Genomic DNA, 18,250 nt, shown 5'->3' with positions numbered 1-18,250 from the left:
TTACCATTAGAACTTCATATTAACTTCAGGTTCAATGCATGTCAGTAATTACACAAGCAAAGGCCTTGACATGTTTACAAGTACATGCATTCACACACACAAAAGATTTTAGGTCATATTTTAAGCAAACATTTAAAGCCACTTTATGTTACACAACTGAAAAATAGAGTTCAACAAATGCAAACTTCAATGATAAAATCATTAATGATTATTGCTAGACTTTAATATGTTGAAAGAATATTCTTAATTCAAGGCATTGCCATGGCAACCTTTTTTTTTAAATGTGTTGTCCATAGAAACATAACTGATGAGAAGAATTTTCTTTGTTGAATTGACATTTTATTTCACCAAAAAACATACAAGTAATAACTATCATCTATCAGTGCTTTTAAACCAAGAGCAAAATGCTAATAGAAAAGACAATTCTGTACCACATGGCTGCATACTATACAGGGTCTTCTTGCACATAATTGCATGACAGAATGAAATCAGGAATTTTAGAAACAACACGTTGCAAAAGCAAGATAGAACATAACAAAAAAAACAAAGGGTTTTAATTTTTTTCTAGCATGTGAATAATTAAATGCAATTGTAAGAAAATGATACACATGTACTGCTTCTCAATACAGACACCCTGTTACACTGTATTATAAAGCTAATAAATAAAACACACAATAACATGTACAAAGGATACACAGTTCAGTAATACTTTCCTAAGTGTTGAGGATATTGCAACGAATCTGTGAAGTCAAAGTGACACAGTTGTAGCACCACTGAGCTAAATGTTAACAGATTTTTCGCATTTCAAAGGGTCGATGTAGTACAGCTCTTCAGGATTTTAAAGCTGATCAGATTGGATTTTTGAACACTAAAATTAAACCCAGTAGTATTGCTTAAGGTCTTTGAAAAGTCCCTTTTTAAAAAAATAGTACTTTTGGTTGTCAGAAGATTTAGGATGCGTGATCATATCAGGTGTGTCACATTTGTTGTATTATAGAGCTGGTTCCTTCGGACATTTTTTGTCTGAGTTCTTCTTCATTGAGAGCTCTCATTTTCCCAGTGCTATTCATCAAAAACCAAGCACAATAGTAAAAAGTAAGGACTCCAAATGCTCTTTTGCTTTCACCAAAATCTGTGTTGGCCTCCTGTTTGAACAGAAAAAAACTCCCAGCCTCTTTTCAAGTAATGAACATCTAAGAAGGTTTTTTGATGAACGGACTGGTTCAGTCTGCAACTGACTGAGTTGCTTTATCAGATTACAGATTTGAATTGGAACAGGACTGGCAACACTGTTTCCCATAGAACTTGTGGTTGCAAACACCATGCTGGGGAACCAGGTAACACCAGTTGAAGTAATCCCTGCACAGAAGATCTGGGGGAGGAGTAAAAAGGGGGAAAACGTAAATCACTTGTGAAGTGATGAGGAATGAGCTTAGCAGACAAACATGGACTGTGTAAGAGCTTACAGACCTTTCTTCTCTGGTTGTGGGCAGAAGTTGGTGTTGCATGCCTGGGACATTGGAGGTTTAAGATGAGGGGCGCAGCCAGATGACAGCTTCCCCTGGACCTGACAGTAGACGGTCCTGGACTGCACTCCTCCTCCACATGTCACTGTACACTAAAAAAAAAGACAACAAAGCCTACACTGCAGCACAGTCCATATCAAGGTTTGTTCATTACAGGAACATCACTGGGAGACGCTTTCACAAAAATGTGCTCAAAGGTCAACACAGGTTAGATGGACCACAGAGTGACGCCATCAGTTAGTCTACATTGTCTCTGTCGCTTCTCTGTCGAGTCTCCGCTGCACGTAGTTCATCTAAAACTGGCGGTCAGACCCCATGCCCTCCCATTCCTATCTGAGTCATTGTAAAATGTTTTTTGTTTTTTTGTCATAAATGATGTTTTTCTCCTTCCAAAGTTAAACTTTTGTCATCCATGGTGAAAATGGACCCCTGTGTTATCTGTGGTGTTACCGTGTGTTATTGCATGGGCAAGTCACCTTAAATGTCAAATAAAAGTTTACAAATTTCAAAGTATAACAGAGGTTTTTATTTCGAAACCTTGAAAAACATTTTCTCCAGCTTGTTGCCACAAAACGGACATATCATTGGACTGGAAATAGAACTGTGTAAAGTTTGTTTTGCGTCGCGTTGCAGAGGGACACGTGTCAGATGCAGACATGCTGATGTAAACATTCTGATGCTTAGTGAAAAATCTCTTTTTGGGTGTCAACGCAACATAAAATGCACGGCAGATGGACCAATGTAAATGAGCCTTAACACAAATGAGCCCTTAAAGTACGTTCCCACTAGATGGGATTCGCTCATCAGGGGCCTCCAGTTTCAATGTTAAGTCAGGATACAGATGCAATAAGAGGTTTTGAGCATCAGGCGGGGTGTGATGTTTCGAGAGTTCAAGTATCTTAACTTTGGCAAAGATTTATCTATTTTATCAATCAAGACTTTTAAAACTGTATGACCTTGTGGATTTTTACACTGCGCAACTTTTATACAGAGCCAGTGGGAAATCGTTACCATTCAATATTCAAAAACAGTTCTTAGAAAATGAAGGAGGCTACAGACTGAGGGGATGTAGGAACTTCAAGATCAAACTGATAAGAACCACAAAGAAAGGTTTCTGTGTGTCGGTGTGTGGCACTAAACTTTGGAACGGTTTAAGTAATGAGCTCAAAAAATGTTAAAATATTCAAATATTCAAGAAAATGTATAAAGAAACTCTTATTACAGGATATGAAGAAAAGAGGATTTAAGGATCAACAGGTGTTTGAATAATTCCAAATCCATGTGTGAACTTGAGTGTGGTGAAATAATCAAAGCTCTTTTAATTACAACCAATGAGAGTTACATTGTAATGTGCAATAATGATTACTGAAATGTTTGAATTACAATCAATAAGCTATTGATTTTATTTACTTGATCTGCAATGTGTAGCAATAATTACTAGTTTGATGTTATCATGTGTTCTAATGATAATCAATTATTATTACATATCGGTATCGTTACTGTTTACTGAAATCATGAATGAATGTTTTCTGAAGATCATCAATCATTTCTAGGCACTGGATTTTGTTACTTGAAGAGAATCTATCTGATCAGAACCGGATTTAAAAACACTGTTAAACTATCAAATGAATGAACTCAGTAGGGGTGGGATTATATAAGCTTGCTTCTTCCCACTCCTTTTCAAGCAATAAATCAAACTCTACTTATACCTCAGTTAATTATCACTGTTTTTAATTAAGCATATATGATTTAAGTGACATTTTTGTTTTGTTTTCTGTCTTTTTAATCTATGCATTTCATCATTTCTGTAATGAGTTTGATAAATATGTGTAAATTCTTTATTGCTTTGACTACATTGCTTGAAATAAATCAATAAAATCAAAATCAAATCAAAATCAAATTTGCGTTGTGTTAACCAAACAGGAACTTAGCTTTGCCCCAAGATGTGTTGATGATGTAATCAGTGGGTGGAGTCCAAAACCAATATGGAGGAGAAGCTGATTGTTTGTTGATTGCAATATTTTTCTTATTTGCATTGAGTCAATAATAATAAAAAGTTCCTCTAATTTTGTTCTTATGTTTTCCCCTCCTTTGACTGTTGCAGGACAGCAAGTTGTCAAACGGAGTCACGGAAAATCTACTGCTGAAAGCGGCATTCATTCATTCATTCATTCCCGCAGTAGATGGGAGATTCTCTGAATGATGTGCTTTTGTGGAGCTCTCCAAAATCAATAAACCTGATCTCTCAACATCATCCAGGTCTTCCATGCATTGAGCAGAATTGACTGTAGCTCTTCCCACATGCAAAACAAGCGTCAAGTTTCTGAACACATTTTTAGACACATTATTGTGCAATAAAAGAGAGGTGGCGGAAATTCTGTTCAGTGCGAACGCAACAGACCAGTGTCCAAAGATGGTTTCGTTTATTGGTGTGTCAAGCGTCTCCTAGTTAATCCTACTAGAACTTACATGAGACCAAGGAGAGGATTGCCACTCTGGTGGAGAATGAGGAAGGGGCTGTGGTGGATAGGTGCGTAGGGGGGTCACCCACTGATGGACAGCGGGGGTTGTGTGGGAACGACACTCAGCCACGATGCACGGCCTTTGGAGATCAACCGTGGGCTTGGGAACATGGTGGCACTTCTTGGCAGGAAGTTCTCTATATTTCCCTGCAGTATCCTACAGCAGAAAAGCATGATGTTATAGTGTCAGCCGCACCCATGGAATTCAGCCCAAACACAAGCTTTTTGATTTGAGGAAACTCAGCACATCCCAATACACACCTTCTCTGCACATTTGATGAAGCGTGCCTGATAGCCTTGGCCACACTTTGCTGAACACTGAACATTGAGATCAGAAGATACAAACGATTCAGCTCATAATGATTGGTACAACAGCTATTCCTTGATTAGGTTTATTTTATACCCTCTTGCCAGTTCTAGTCACTCCTTTTGAATTACCTCTTGCCACGTGGAGACAAACCACTGGACCTTGCGTTGTTTCTGGCATCGTTTGATAAAGCAGGGTTCTTGACTGGGGGGTTTCTGCAGGCCGGCACATTTGCTGTCTGGCAGCGTGCGAGTCTGAGCGTCTGCCTTGGGGCTCACGCACAGAACAGTCCTCTTTTTCAAACCGTTGCCACACTTATGGGAACACTGCCAAAGGGGTAAAGGAAACAACAGAAACACGAGACACAAGATCTTTTTTTTCTTTTCTTTCTTTATAGAGTATAACATCACAGACCCACATTAGCATCTCAATTTTCAATACAACTGAAAGATGGGACTTTTGTGCAGCTTCTGTGACATTTTAACACAAACTGCTTCTTTTAAACCTTTAACACATTTTAACATCATTTGACAACCATAGCTCTCCAACCATTTACGCAATTAACATAATTCCAGTGGATTCTAAAGTGGCCTTGTTTTGGTATACATGCTCATACATACATTTGGTGTACATTACTAACATAAGGTGTTGTTTAACCCTGGTGCTATCCTAGGCACTTTAACATTGGGAGTTGGGTCATCTAGACCCACTAGACAGTGCTCTGAACCTTTTTTCTTCAATGATTTGTAATTGTCATTGGTGTCCATGGATTACATGAAATCTTTCCACCTTTATCCACCTTTGTCATGGTAGGGAGAACACGTCAATGCAAGGGTGGGGTCATCTAAGATAGCACAAGGGATAACATTGCAAAGCCAATATAAAAAAGCCACTTTTCTTTGCGGGAGAATCAGATGACACACATTGATTAAGTGAGATTTAACGGTTGACTAACGGTTGAAGAGTTATGGTTTGTCAAAGAGCGTATATTAACTAGGTGTCGCTTGTGACATCTCTGGTGTTAAAGGGTTAAATACAAACGAAAATTAGTACTCGAAGAAGTAAGTCTCCACACACCGGGAATGTGTGGCGCATTCAAGGACACACTAAACGGGCATTCTTGAACACGCTTTTAGCAAGTATTAGTTTCCCCTTCATGATCCGTTTTTAAATGGTTGGCACTTCCATGTTTTGAAAAGGACTCTACACATATGTCACTACCAAATCTGAGTCCCTGATTGGTCAAAGGTCATGCATGGAGCCTGAAAACAGACTTAAAAACTTGCATAGTGATGTGTGAACATAGGGGTTTTCATGCAAAAAGCTCCAAAGGCGCATATCCATGCATTTACAAAGACTTCTCATTGAAAGTGGTTGCTTGAACACACGATTCTAAGCTCTGTGTGAACGTAGCATTTCATTTTCCTTAACTTGACTTCACAGCTTAGAGTAAAGCCTGAGCCAGAATGTTTGAAAGTGCTTCAAAGGGTTACGAGTTCCAATAATAACAGGGCTGTGACACTCTACACTGTGCCACACTGTAACAGAGGGGAAGTAAACTGTACACCTTCTGTGTCATTTCCTTTGGGAAGATTTTGGTTAAAACCTTATTCAAAAAAAATAAAAATGGCCGCACACAAAGCATGGGGACTGAAGAGAGAACCAAGCAGCTCAAGTCTTAAAGGGGGACATTCATGATTTAAAACCAGTGAGATCACAGTCATAAAATGTGTTAAAAGCATCAAAGCAGGGTTTCATTAGAACACAATGTGTTGAGCTCTTTGGACCGCATGTGCTACACAGAGAATTTTTGATTGAGTTGTGGATCACGCCTTTGTGCTACTAAAGACATACATTGACATCATTCCAGTCTTGCACAAGCGAGGGGCCCCCTCGCATGCTTACCTGCGACCACGGCCCAGTGCTCCAAACTGGGGGACAGCTGTGCGTGTTGCAAGTCTGCCTCCTGACAGGAGCGGGCTGAGCGCAGCCTGAGTCGGCCCGGGCGTCCACATTGTTCTGGTTGGTTCTCTGTACGCACTGGACCTGCCGCGTCTGTTCCCCTCCTCCACAGCTCCGGCTGCACACCCCCCACTCTCCCACAGACCAGCTGGGACAACACAACACAGGCCCACTGAGTAAACATGCCCAGCTTCTCCATCACTCATGCAGACAAGTCGGAAGGACGTCCTGAATAGTGACACGGTGACTGTACAGTGATATCAGCTGCTGGAGGCTCCTGGTCCATTAATCTGTATGGATGTTTGATTCTTTGCGCCTCATCTTTTTAGATTGAAATGAGAAATTCTTAATGTCAGCTTTTCCCTTTTCTTTTTGGCTTTACCTGTGCTTTGTTTTGGTTTTTTTAAGTTCCCAGGTGAAATCAACATAATGCATGTATACATTCCTGTTTCCCCTCTCTGCCATCGGTTCATTTGTTCACTCAGGCAGTTATGTTTCTATTCGCAGCCTAATTACCCTCCTCGGCGCTTGTTTGGCTTTTCAGATAAACTTACTCAGCTTTATTCTAAATAGCATTCTTCATGTATTCCTGACATCATGTGTAGCAGGCCTCACTCCACAGAATGCTAGACATCTGCTTGTGGGTGACTAGCAAGCCAGAACAGCTGAAACTGTAACTTAAACCCCATTTAAAAAAAAGAAAGAAAAAAAAGAAGAAAGTCAAGCCCCCTTCTTACCTCTGTTTTTCCTAACTCAATCCTTATTACCAGTAAAACTAAACAGGGCTGCATCTTTATGTCAAAATGACCTCCATTTGTACCGAACACGTTAAACAATCAACTCAGAAAAAAATGAAAAAAATAAAAAGTTTGAATAAAAATTTAATACATATTGAGCCCCCTTAATACCTCTGTATGGGAGAGTTTGTTTTCTTCTGGCTTTCTTTTTCAACATTTTACCTCAGAGTGTAAGGAATCAGCCAATCCTGAGCTTTCCAACTTCTTTAAAATCCTGTTGTATTAGTTACTGACCTGTAACTCACGATGGAGGCAGCTTAATCCCTCATCAAACACATTCTGTCATCCTCTCCCTAAGTTCACCCGCACAGCCTGTGACAATCCACCACAAACAGTCCAAAACTGTGGTGAAACTATAAGAACACAAAACCTGATCCACTAAAGGATTTCAAATAGGACACGCTTTTGCAGTTTAGGATAAATAGAAAGAGAAAAAAGCTTTAAAATGTCTAGGCAATCCTTGTTTTGATGAACATAATTTGCCAAAAGCAAGAAAAAAAAAAAACAAGAACAATCTGCAACCCTGAAGTAAACAGTTTTTTTTAAACAATGTTTTATACTGAATAACATCCACCTGCTGGCTATATTATGACATCTTATCAATATGTATCATGACATATGCTTTTGGCTTTCTTACAGCACTTGTATCACTTTCTGAACTCTCAAAGTAAATAAATATCGGAATTAAAATAAAATGTCTACTATATCTCCAAAGCCTTTTGATTTTTACCTCTAGCCAAAGTCATAACACCCTAGCAAGAAAGTCACGCATTGTAAATATGCCAGTATAAGGAAAAAAAGGAAAAGAAAAAGAGGAGTCAGAACTAAACTCTTTGACAAATGGTAGAAAGGGGGGCAGCCATGGTGCAGAGGTAGAGTGGCTGACCTCTGATTGCAGGCTCAGTTCCCACCCTGCCCGCCCACGTGTCAAAGTGTCCTTGGGCAAGACACTGAGCCACATATTGCCCCTGATGGTAATAGGATGGCACCAGTGTTAAGCAGCTGAGGCGTGTGAATGTGTGTGTGCATGTGTGAATGTTTTCCTGTGGCCAAAAGACTGAAATGGAAAATCCTCTATTAAATATATTGTTTTTATGTATATAAAAGTTTATTATATAATTGATGATGATTGACAAATCATCTCAATATATATGAATATATACATTGTAGATGTATATAGAGTGGCAGGAGTTCACACCTCTGTGTTGTGGGTGGGACTGTTGGCGAGGAGTAAGCATGCCCCCATTTCCCATCATCTATCTTTTCAAACTCTCTTCCACAAGCTTACAGCACCACACAACCTCAACCTAACATTATCAATGCAACAAAAATGGCGATCAATATAGGAGCTTTCCAGCTGTTTTGGGCCAGATGCCAGCTCAGACGAGGAAAATGAAGACGAACTTGCATCTATTTGTTTGCAAGTTGATCCATTAGAATGGAGCAGAGCAGGGAGCTTGCAGCCTGCTCTTTGTAGTTTGTATGCAGTAACTAGTTTTTTTTCCAACAGCATTTTACATCCTGTCCTGATTCACCACACTTTGGATAGAGAAATACTTAAAAGCTTAAATTTAATCAAAATATTCTTAATATATGTCCTCCATCATAAGACAAATGCTACAAGAACATGTTAAAAACATCAAAATAGTGAGAGATTTCCTAAATTAAACAATCATCATGTGGATTTATGACAGAAACTCATGTCAGAGGAATGGATATTAGCTTTACATAGCAAACATAGCATGTAAAGTCTTTCTGAAAAAGAAAGCTAAGTAAGCATCAGACCGTCTGAAGCACGAAGGTCAGGTGTCCCGCAGACAGTGTGTCATATGTCACCAAATAAACAGCCATCTGTGGGATTAAATAAACTCTGACTGGTGTGTCTTAATGCCACAGTGGGTCAGTGTCAGTTTTGTTCCTTACAAACTGCGATGTGCATCCACACGTTCAGGTCGGATGATGTCATGCAATAATTGCGGATCAGCGTTAGAACCCTTTTCCATGATGTGATGCTTGTTTGTGGGGCAAGTGGGGTGCAGACACAGCAAAAAGATGACAGAACTGCATGGCCTTGGAAAAGCACGGAATGGGTGGATGGATGGAGGACCACAGTCTGCAGATCTAGTCAAGCATGCAAGCTGTGGTTGGACCAGCAAATGTTTAATCTCAGCTCGCAGTTTATGAGTGGGGGGGGGGCAAACTGCAAACGAAATGCACTTTTTTAAAACTTGTGTAAACTGCTCTTAAGACAAACCAAAGCAGATACACAAAGAAAACTCAGTCAATATTTAAACAATGTTCAATCAGAAAAAAGTTATGCAACTGTGTAAATGAGTAATTCAAGTCTTGTGTGGCATTTTTTATGTGCATACCTTTTTCGACCAGGATTTTTTTTCAATTAATGGTCAAAGCTTGTTTTTCAAACCTTTGGCGGAAGCTATTGTAGTTATTTTTCTGATGCGATAAATAAATCCCTTCAAAATTAAGTAGTTTTATACTTAACACTATAAACTATAAACTAAATATATGTAAAAGTAGGCTGATGGTTTTTGTATCTGTGTGGTCTTTTACGTTTGCTAAAAAGGAGGACAATCCTTGATCCAAAATATCTGTTCAAATCCTTCTCCCTGGATAGAAGCATCTTAAGACCTTAAATGAGTCTCGACACGGGCAACACTTCAGTTTACATGACAACACTGCACATAAACAGGCAAGCATGCAAGGCACAGCTAAGCAGTGAAAGCTGCAGATAATAAAGAAAACAGACTCTAAGACAGCGTTGTAAACTGCTGAGGGATTACTTTGTGGGCACTATCACTGCTCTCCAAAGTCAGTAAAAACACACATTTACACAAGTAAAGACTAAGATGAACTGTGTGTTTGTGCTGTTAGCAGTCGAGAAAAGAGGAAAGGGGGCATATAGATTCCCTAAATATGAGATGGCTGCAAGTTTAAAGACTATGGCTGCAGCGTACAAGAGTCATTCTAGTCCATCATAGTGGTTACCTAGGACACGTTGCGCCATGGTCGTAAAGCAGTCAGGATGGGGCTAAAGGCAGACATGGGGCCTGTTCTGCCATGCAGCAGTGGCTGTTTGGCATCAGATTACCTCAATTTGATGGAGCAGTCTTTGAGGGCGCAATGATCCTGGCAGAATGTGCTTTTTAAATCCATCATTCATCCATCCATTAGCTTTATTTGCTTTAATAGGGTGACAGGGGTAGCTGGAGCCTATCCCAGCTACCATCTTAGTGACAGGGTACACACCACAAAGAGGGCGCTATCACAATGGTGCAAACTCGTTGGGGTTATTTTGTGAACCCACAAGTTGTGTCGAACGTAAAGCGTTTGGAGTCGCTGTAATTCCTTTACCCACACAGTGCGACTTGTGAAGAGTAAAATTGCAGCTGCAGGCAGTGTGTCTTTGTCTTAAGACTAAAGGAGCGCGGGTCACCAAACAACAAATAACTGCTGAGAGATGGGAAGAATGCTACTTGAGCACGACTTAGGCTAAATGACAGTAATCCTTTGGTGGCTACTGTGTGTCTAATGGCAGAGGGGGTGCTGCATGTGTGTGTGTGTGCAGCAGGACAGGTCAAAGAGGGGGGAAAAAAACAGACTCTGCATCAAAAGGGTCTGAACCATTAGGGAAGTGTTCACAACTGTGACTAAAGCCACTCAGATAATGGACACATCAGCTGGGGGTCTAACAGCAGTGCCTATATGGGGATGAGTGAAAGGAGAATGGAAAACCTCACATGTGCTTCTGTATAACAAATAGAAACACAAACCAGACCTTTTCAGACTTATTTTCTCAAGTTGCTTTTAACATAACAGCAGATCTTACTAAATCATCATCAATATGCACAGCAGAGAAACACAACATGCTTATGCCATTTAATCATGATTTTAGGAAATTCTGATGTCAGGACGTGTTTGCGAGTTGAATAACCCTGGCTACGCTGCCAGTAAAAAACTGCGGTTTGAAAATAACTGTCATTTTCGTTTGGTGAAAACTGCAAGATAAGACAATTCTGCACCAAATGGGGACTTTTTGCACAGTTGAGTGTAGATATTTTTAAGGTGCATCATACAAAGCCATAGTCACATGGACCTGTATAAGGGGTTGAACTGTATGGGGGTTGCCAGATTTTGGCTCTGGAGGGTTCATGTACTGGTGTGGCCGCATCTTGAAGGGTGAACAGGTTTGTTTTGTGGTTCCGTTGAGGCTCATGCAGCCACTTTAAGGGACGTCAGGATAAGGAAACAAAAATGGAACTTGTGATTGCCATGTGTGTGGTAAATATCTGCAAGGTTAATATAAGATGCACACACTTGTGTTAGTGATGAAGTCGTAATGTGTTTTTACACACACTTTAGTCATTAGAAAAATGCTTGGCCTTGACACTGCACACATGGCATGGGCACATGAAACGCCAGTGTCCATATGCCCACACAAACTATGCTCTGATTGTCTAATTTCTTATTTTCTAACAGTCAGGCTGCATGCAGTGAGCCTGTACTCATCACTTGAAAAGCACTTACGAGCTCCTTGAGCAGTACGCAGGTTTGGGGAGCTTGAAAAAATGAAAAACCCATTCGATACTCCTAAATCTCATCTTTTTCACCCTTTATTACCCTTGAGTGTCGTTCAAGGGTGTACTCAGACTGGAAAATTCCATTGGTCCTGACCCAGTCCGCTTATTATGGTCTGGAGCGAGTCCTGAACCTTGCTTTTTGGTCTGTTTTTAGACTGCATTCAAGCAAACTTTTATGTTTTGAACCAAAGCTTGTAAACAAAACCATGTGACTAAAGATCTCTTCAGTCATTGGCCAGGAAGGTCAGGATAAAGCAACAGGAGAAAGAATAATGGAAGTCCAACGCTTTGCAATCCTCGTTGAGATAGTTCACTGATTCAAACCTTGCTCGCCAATTTTAAAAGCCTGTATCAACATCAGGTACAACACTTACTTTTGGCACTTTGGTACAGCAGAGTCATGTTGCAAGATGGTTACAGAGGAGGCGACGGCTATAAAGGTCTCTATAACATATAGTTGTCGGGAAAACAGTGTGAGAAACAATGTGTCTCACGATAAAAGTTTTACTGAGCTGCATTCCTCCATTCATATCTTAATGAGTTGGTGTTTCATTGTTCCTCGCTGTCTGTTTACATCCCATAATGAACGACTACAGTGGCCGTTTTGGTTCAGATCGAGGAAACTCAGAGTGAAACGAAGCTTGGGAACGAATCGAGACCACCTCGAAAGAATAGTCAGAGAGCGGTTCCTGGTTCTGAACCAGGATTCGCTTGTGTGTATTCAGACTGGAGACTTGTTCCGGATTATTGGGGAAACAAACTCTGATTCTCTTTAAGCGAAACAAAAGTGTCCAGTCTGAATACAACCTTAAACAAGGAAGCCTCCCTTCATAACAGAGCAACAGGCAAAAGTGTGAGAGTGGTTTGTTGAGTAAAAATATGTGAGCTTTAGGTATACGTGAATGAAGAAGCTAACATTGGCATCATGTTTCGAACAACAATATGTATATCATAATTTAATCATTAATAAAACAGGTGTTAATTTTTCCAATATATTTCCATTGCTAGCTTAGGGAATTCTTCAGTGAGTAAAACAACTAACTTCTATTGCAAAAATAAATAAATATTTAGCTTACAAATTACCTCAATGTTTTTATGGTGTTAGAATCCTAAGTAACACTAATTACTAACAAATACAGGTGTTTGGATGACTATAGTGTGCAAGTCCAGTTTAAACCAGCAAAACAGGGCCTTTTTAATCCAAAGTAAACAAGTTCAACTCATCAGTGCAATTGGCAGAGGTGCACTATGCTCATAGGACCATGAAAACAGAAGTGTCAATGGTTACATAATAAAACTCACATTAGTACAAATGATGACGCAATGAATCACAGTCTGTTTTGACTTAAATGTCTGACCCAATAAAACTTTGGGTACCCTGAGCTTCATTTTTGAGTATCTAATATGTACATTTCCTGTCAGTATGATCACCACTTAATGTAATCTTTTTTGACACTGAATATAAGAGTAGTCTGTCATTATCCAGCAATTTCCTAGGATACATGTTCCCGAATGGAAAAATAGACACACTGAGTAAGATGGAAAAAAAAAAAAAAATCAGCTGTGACATGACTTTGAAGAGAAGAAATCCCCTTCTAAACATCTGTTGGTTGCTATAAAACAAGCTATAAATGCTACATATAACTGGGATTCTATGATTTCATAGAACTTTAGAAAATGTTTTATCCTGAGAAACTTTCTCAGTTTTTTTTTTTTTTTTTTCGAGCAGGTGTTGCTGTCACTTATATTCACAATGCACCAAGAGAGAGAATATCTCCTACACAAAAAAAGAAAAAAAAAAAAGAAGCAGCGAAAAAATGGTCAAGTCTGTGCACGTATCAGAGGTTAAAGTTCTTGTTGTTGGATGCAAAAGACTTTGCAATAAGATGCACTTTGAATGGAACAGTTTGGAGGGTAAAAAGCCTGGGTGGAAGTAAGCGCCAAGTAACCGGACACTGCGGGAGTTTTTTCCTGCCTGTTAAAAAGCAGCTGGTGGCAGACCATGCAGTTCTTGGCAACGGACCACGCATGAGGAATGCATATACGATAGAAATTGACCTGATTTCTCACTCCCGACACCTGTGTTTTTTTCCTCCTGAACTCTTTATTAGTTTCTGAGTATTTCGTTTCGTTTTTATTTAATTTTCTATGAATGACAAGCGTGATCACAAAACATCGAAAGTGACTCCGAACCCTCGAGATCCCTATTAAATGCAAAAGCTGTTAGAAGCCATGCAACAACTGACAACAGACTTTCTAATGTGTTGTAATGAGAGTTGTTAAAGTTTTATGTTGACTTTTTTTAAATCTTAATAGCTGGTTTGTACACTACATTGAGTGGACTAAACCATCACGAGTCCCTATTTGTTCATATACCATACAAAACTGCTAACAGTGTCCCCTTATTTTCAGAAATTTGTCTGCTATTAAGAATCATTATAAGGGGTTTAGGCAAGGATTCACACATTCAATGCAAAGCTAGCTGAGACTTCAACAGCAGCCGCCAATTTGTCTAAATATTGCTTTTACACAATATTGCTGGTCAACCCCTTGATAGACTAGCATCTTCTGAAGCTATGGACACATTGGGCATGTGATGCGCATTCCAGTTCATTCTGTTCAAACGGAACAAGCAGGGAGGGGCTTCTTCTTTTTCTTTTTCTACTGTTTACCAGCACATGTCTGCCGCCCACAGTTGGATGAGAGAAGTCCACAATCTGGTAAAAACAAAACATTATTTTGAATCGATGAATGGATATCCAACCAACCACATGGAAAAGAGTTTTTTTCTAAAATAGAAAAACCAATATCTAACAAATGGACTTTGGAGAGCATTCCTTGGTTTTATTGGTATGTCTTTCATTTAGCATTACTGTTCACCTTTCAGCACAACAGTGTCATCACAGCAAATCAGCTTTCACTGATTCGCACAGGAGCCTATCCAGCTTTTTATATAGCTTTTATTTAGCATAGGAGAAAATTACTATAGATGGAGGTTTCCTGTTTTTTTTCTAAGGAATAAACATCTTTCCTGTGCGGTCATGCATCTTGGATTACTTTAAAACTCCAAACCATGACCATACAGTTGGGTATGACCGTGAGCACACACTGCAGTTTGTCTATAAGAAAGTCTGTGATGAAAGCGGCTTTTCTCTGTGACCAAGAGAAAGCACTTATAAAAAATGATGCTATATTTTAGAGATCCAACCATCTTTCATACTGACCAAATGCTGCACTGTTAACCTCTTGTGTGAGGAGTGTGGATCAAGAGATCATGTCTGCGTCATGTCTTAGAAATTATTACCCCAGCAACGAATACCCTCAGGGGACATAATACCACAGAAACAGCTGTTTTACAAATGACATACTGCACCCCTTTCGGTTCCTGCAAAGATTTGACTGGTATTTTAGTTCTGCTGCCAATAACCTGTTTAGAATTGTATTTATTAGCGTAACCTGTAAAATGTCAATCCATCTTTAGTCCACTTTGCAAAGTTATGCACATATTTCAAGAACTGTATATACAGATATTGAGTTTGGACAGCAACAAAAATAATCAGTATGAACCCCATTTGGAATGGTGCTTCCCATTAATTCCAACTATTTAGCACAGCAGAAAAATGGTGAAAAAAAAATCAGTGTTCATTCATGTTGTGACTGTCTGTGAAAGGTCTAGTCTCTAAGATTTATGCAGCTTTAAACAACATTTGACTCGTCTTTAATACTCTTGGGCATGCTAGGGATGAATACAGAGGGATCTTGCCAAAAGGGCTTTGTTGAAATCACTGCCTGCTGCACCACAATCAATATTCGGTCCTGGTCCCACTTTTTTTCCATCAGTCATTGTCTTCCATTTCAGAGGAATCTTTAGTCTGATTGACAATTTTGACATTTTACATTTGCTTCTTCACCAAAATGAGAAACCCCCAAAGAAATTGTGTTTCCTTGCAAAGTTTCATCCGCTTAATGAGTGTTTCACGTGCAAATATTTACAAAGTACTTGGCTTGCTGTTTTAAGCAAAAGCAGAAGCTGACTCTCCCTAACAGTTGATGAGGTATGACGCTGAACAAGACGAAGACACGAGCATCCTTCGGAAATTTCTCTCTTTACATGTCTTACATGCAGTTTTTGGCCAGAACATTGTGTAATCACAAAGCAGGTGCTTCAAGAAACTAGTTAAGGTTGGGAAATCTAGTCTACACAACTTCTTCCATTTGTTTGACTGAGAGGAGACCATGGGAGAAAATTGGAATAATGTATTTCACCAAGAAATAGCTCTTTTGATTTCACTCGAGAAATTATGGAGCAGATGTGTAGATGTGGCAGGCAAATAACAGATAGGAAAGGGTGAATTAAAACAAAGCTTGATGAAGCTAAAATGGATTATATAAAAACTTACCATACGCAATTTAAGGCCTAAATGACTATTTTAATTTTACTGCAATAAGTGAAACAGGTTCATAATCTTAAATAATATTAAACAAGTCAAAATTAAAACCTAACAGTAAAAATTTTTAAACAAACTAAAAGAAAGTTAAAATATGCTGAATATTAAAAAAGTAAAAAAAAGCTCTGACCTGTGAGGACATGGTTGGGTGTTGCAAGGCATCACTCCAGTGGCTGGCTTCATTTTGGGATTGCAGTATGATGTGTTCACCTGTACTCTCATGTCTTTGTAGCATGATGCATTGGTGCTCATTCGCCCTGTAACGTTTAGAGATCGCAAAGTTATATCAGTTTTATGAGTTATTTGTACATTATATGAAGATATTCTCTCTTTGAATTCGACAGTTTAATATAACTGTCTGGTCTGTGAAGGCTTTTTAGGTTAGATGGATTGGAAAATTAAGACTTCCTTGTTATTTGGTCATTGTGTTTCCAATTCGTCATGTTCATTGAACTCAATAAAGGTTTATCAGTTGGGCTGCTAAAATATTTGGATCGTCTGGATACATGAATATAAGCAAATCTATATTATTAAAAATATGCTGGAATTCTTGGTATTATATTTTCACTCGACCATTTTTTGTTTTATTATTATATCCACTGGGATGATTGAATTAAATTGTTTGTTCTTCAGGTAATTATTATAAGAAATTATATGGTTGATGTTAATATGTCAGGAGATTGATAGCCAAATTTGTTTGTTGTAACCAAAATATGTTTTTAGTAATTTTTCAATATTTATTCATATTTTACAATAATGCTTTTCATAACTGAAGTTGTGGATTTATTAAAAGTCGAACGAAGTTTATAAAGTTCTAATCATTTCAAAAGGGCCTGCAGAAAGTCTAACTCAGTTTTTTTCAACCTTTTTTGAGCCACGGCACACTTTAACCTTGACAAAAATCCCGCGGCACACCAGCATCTAAAAATGTAAAAGAAAAAAAAAGGAAAAACTCATAGTCTGTATTGATCTACACTACAGCCCCTCTGCAATCTCACATGCATTTTTGTGATAACTGTGGCAGAAAAAGCTGGAAGTTGCAGCTGTTTTTTTTCTAAAAGATGTAATAAAAGTTAAGTTAGAAGATTTTAAAACTGTTTGATGCGTGTTCGTTGTGGTTTCAAGACGTTTAACAAGGACGACTCATTGTGCGCTGAGACGCTGTCACTTTAACCAATGCATAATGGAAGATGTAGTTCAATAATCCGCCAAACGCAGAAAGACTAGTGTCTCTGAGCTTCATTGTTTTGTTCATTTGTTCTACGGTCTGACGCCGGATTCTGTGGAAAGCTGCACCACTAAAGACGAGCTTTAGCTGGTATTTTTGTTGAAACTGAGCTAAATCAGAACAAGGAAGTGAAGACTTTAACCACTTCTGATCGGTCAGACTGATGACGTGTGATTAAGCCTCTAAGAATGATTGGTGGAGACAGGTAAAGGGGCGGGAATTTTCTTAATACAGCTGTAGCAGCTATAGCGGCTAAATCGTGGTACCGTCGTTCTTATCAGTGTCTTTAATAGAATCAAATACACACAAAGAAAAAAGTCTTTTACGATCTTTCATATTCCTAACTTCTCAGTGTTTTATCAGGGCCTGTTTGGATGAACAAAGAGCTGATATGGAGATGGAAAATGTTTTTAGATCAGTTAATGAGGGCAATTTCCAGTGGCACACCTGACCATCTCCCACACTGGTTGAAAATCACTGTTCTAACTAAACAATACTAAATCAGTGTTTCACAAAAGTTCACTTTTCGGTATATCCACAGCTTTCACAAGAAACTTTTTACGCTGGAGGCCCTTCATGACACAACCCTGTACTTTATCCAGGCTGGGGACAGGCACAGGGAGATCCAGACTTGGCTCCTTTGTGTTTAAAAAAATATGCATCTCTAAAATAATTTCAAGTGCACAATCTATTGCATCTTTTTTTGCAATTATTATTTTACTTTACGCAGTTGTTGTCATAGTCAATCTGTGTTTTAGCTTTATTTTCTTATTGATTACCTTTTCTTTAACGATTTTGTTCATCCAAGGTTGTGTGCGTTTAATTCTATGCTCTACATGAATTTCGTGTTCTGATAAGCAAC

At 38.9% G+C, this 18,250-nt stretch overlaps 1 protein-coding gene across 1 annotated transcript in view; it reads right to left on the bottom strand.

Moving 5' to 3' along the window:
- Nucleotides 1–317: 317 nt before the first annotated feature.
- adamts16 (ADAM metallopeptidase with thrombospondin type 1 motif, 16) overlaps nt 318–18,250 on the bottom strand; it is a 66,436-nt gene continuing 48,503 nt past the window's right edge. Inside the window, exons 18-24 of the mRNA XM_023964549.2 lie at nt 16,291–16,417; nt 6,261–6,465; nt 4,487–4,681; nt 4,310–4,366; nt 3,996–4,205; nt 1,471–1,618; nt 318–1,372 (exon numbers count right to left, since the gene is read on the bottom strand). Coding sequence (XP_023820317.1) covers nt 1,257–1,372; nt 1,471–1,618; nt 3,996–4,205; nt 4,310–4,366; nt 4,487–4,681; nt 6,261–6,465; nt 16,291–16,417 — 1,058 coding nt within the window. The 3' untranslated portion in view covers nt 318–1,256. The remainder of the gene's footprint in view (nt 1,373–1,470; nt 1,619–3,995; nt 4,206–4,309; nt 4,367–4,486; nt 4,682–6,260; nt 6,466–16,290; nt 16,418–18,250) is intronic.

Source organism: Oryzias latipes, chromosome 16 (genome assembly GCF_053564925.1).
Source record: "Oryzias latipes strain Hd-rR chromosome 16, Olatipes_Hd-rR_3.1".
NCBI lineage: Eukaryota > Metazoa > Chordata > Actinopteri > Beloniformes > Adrianichthyidae > Oryzias > Oryzias latipes.
This window is presented reverse-complemented; position numbering and strand designations above follow the sequence as displayed.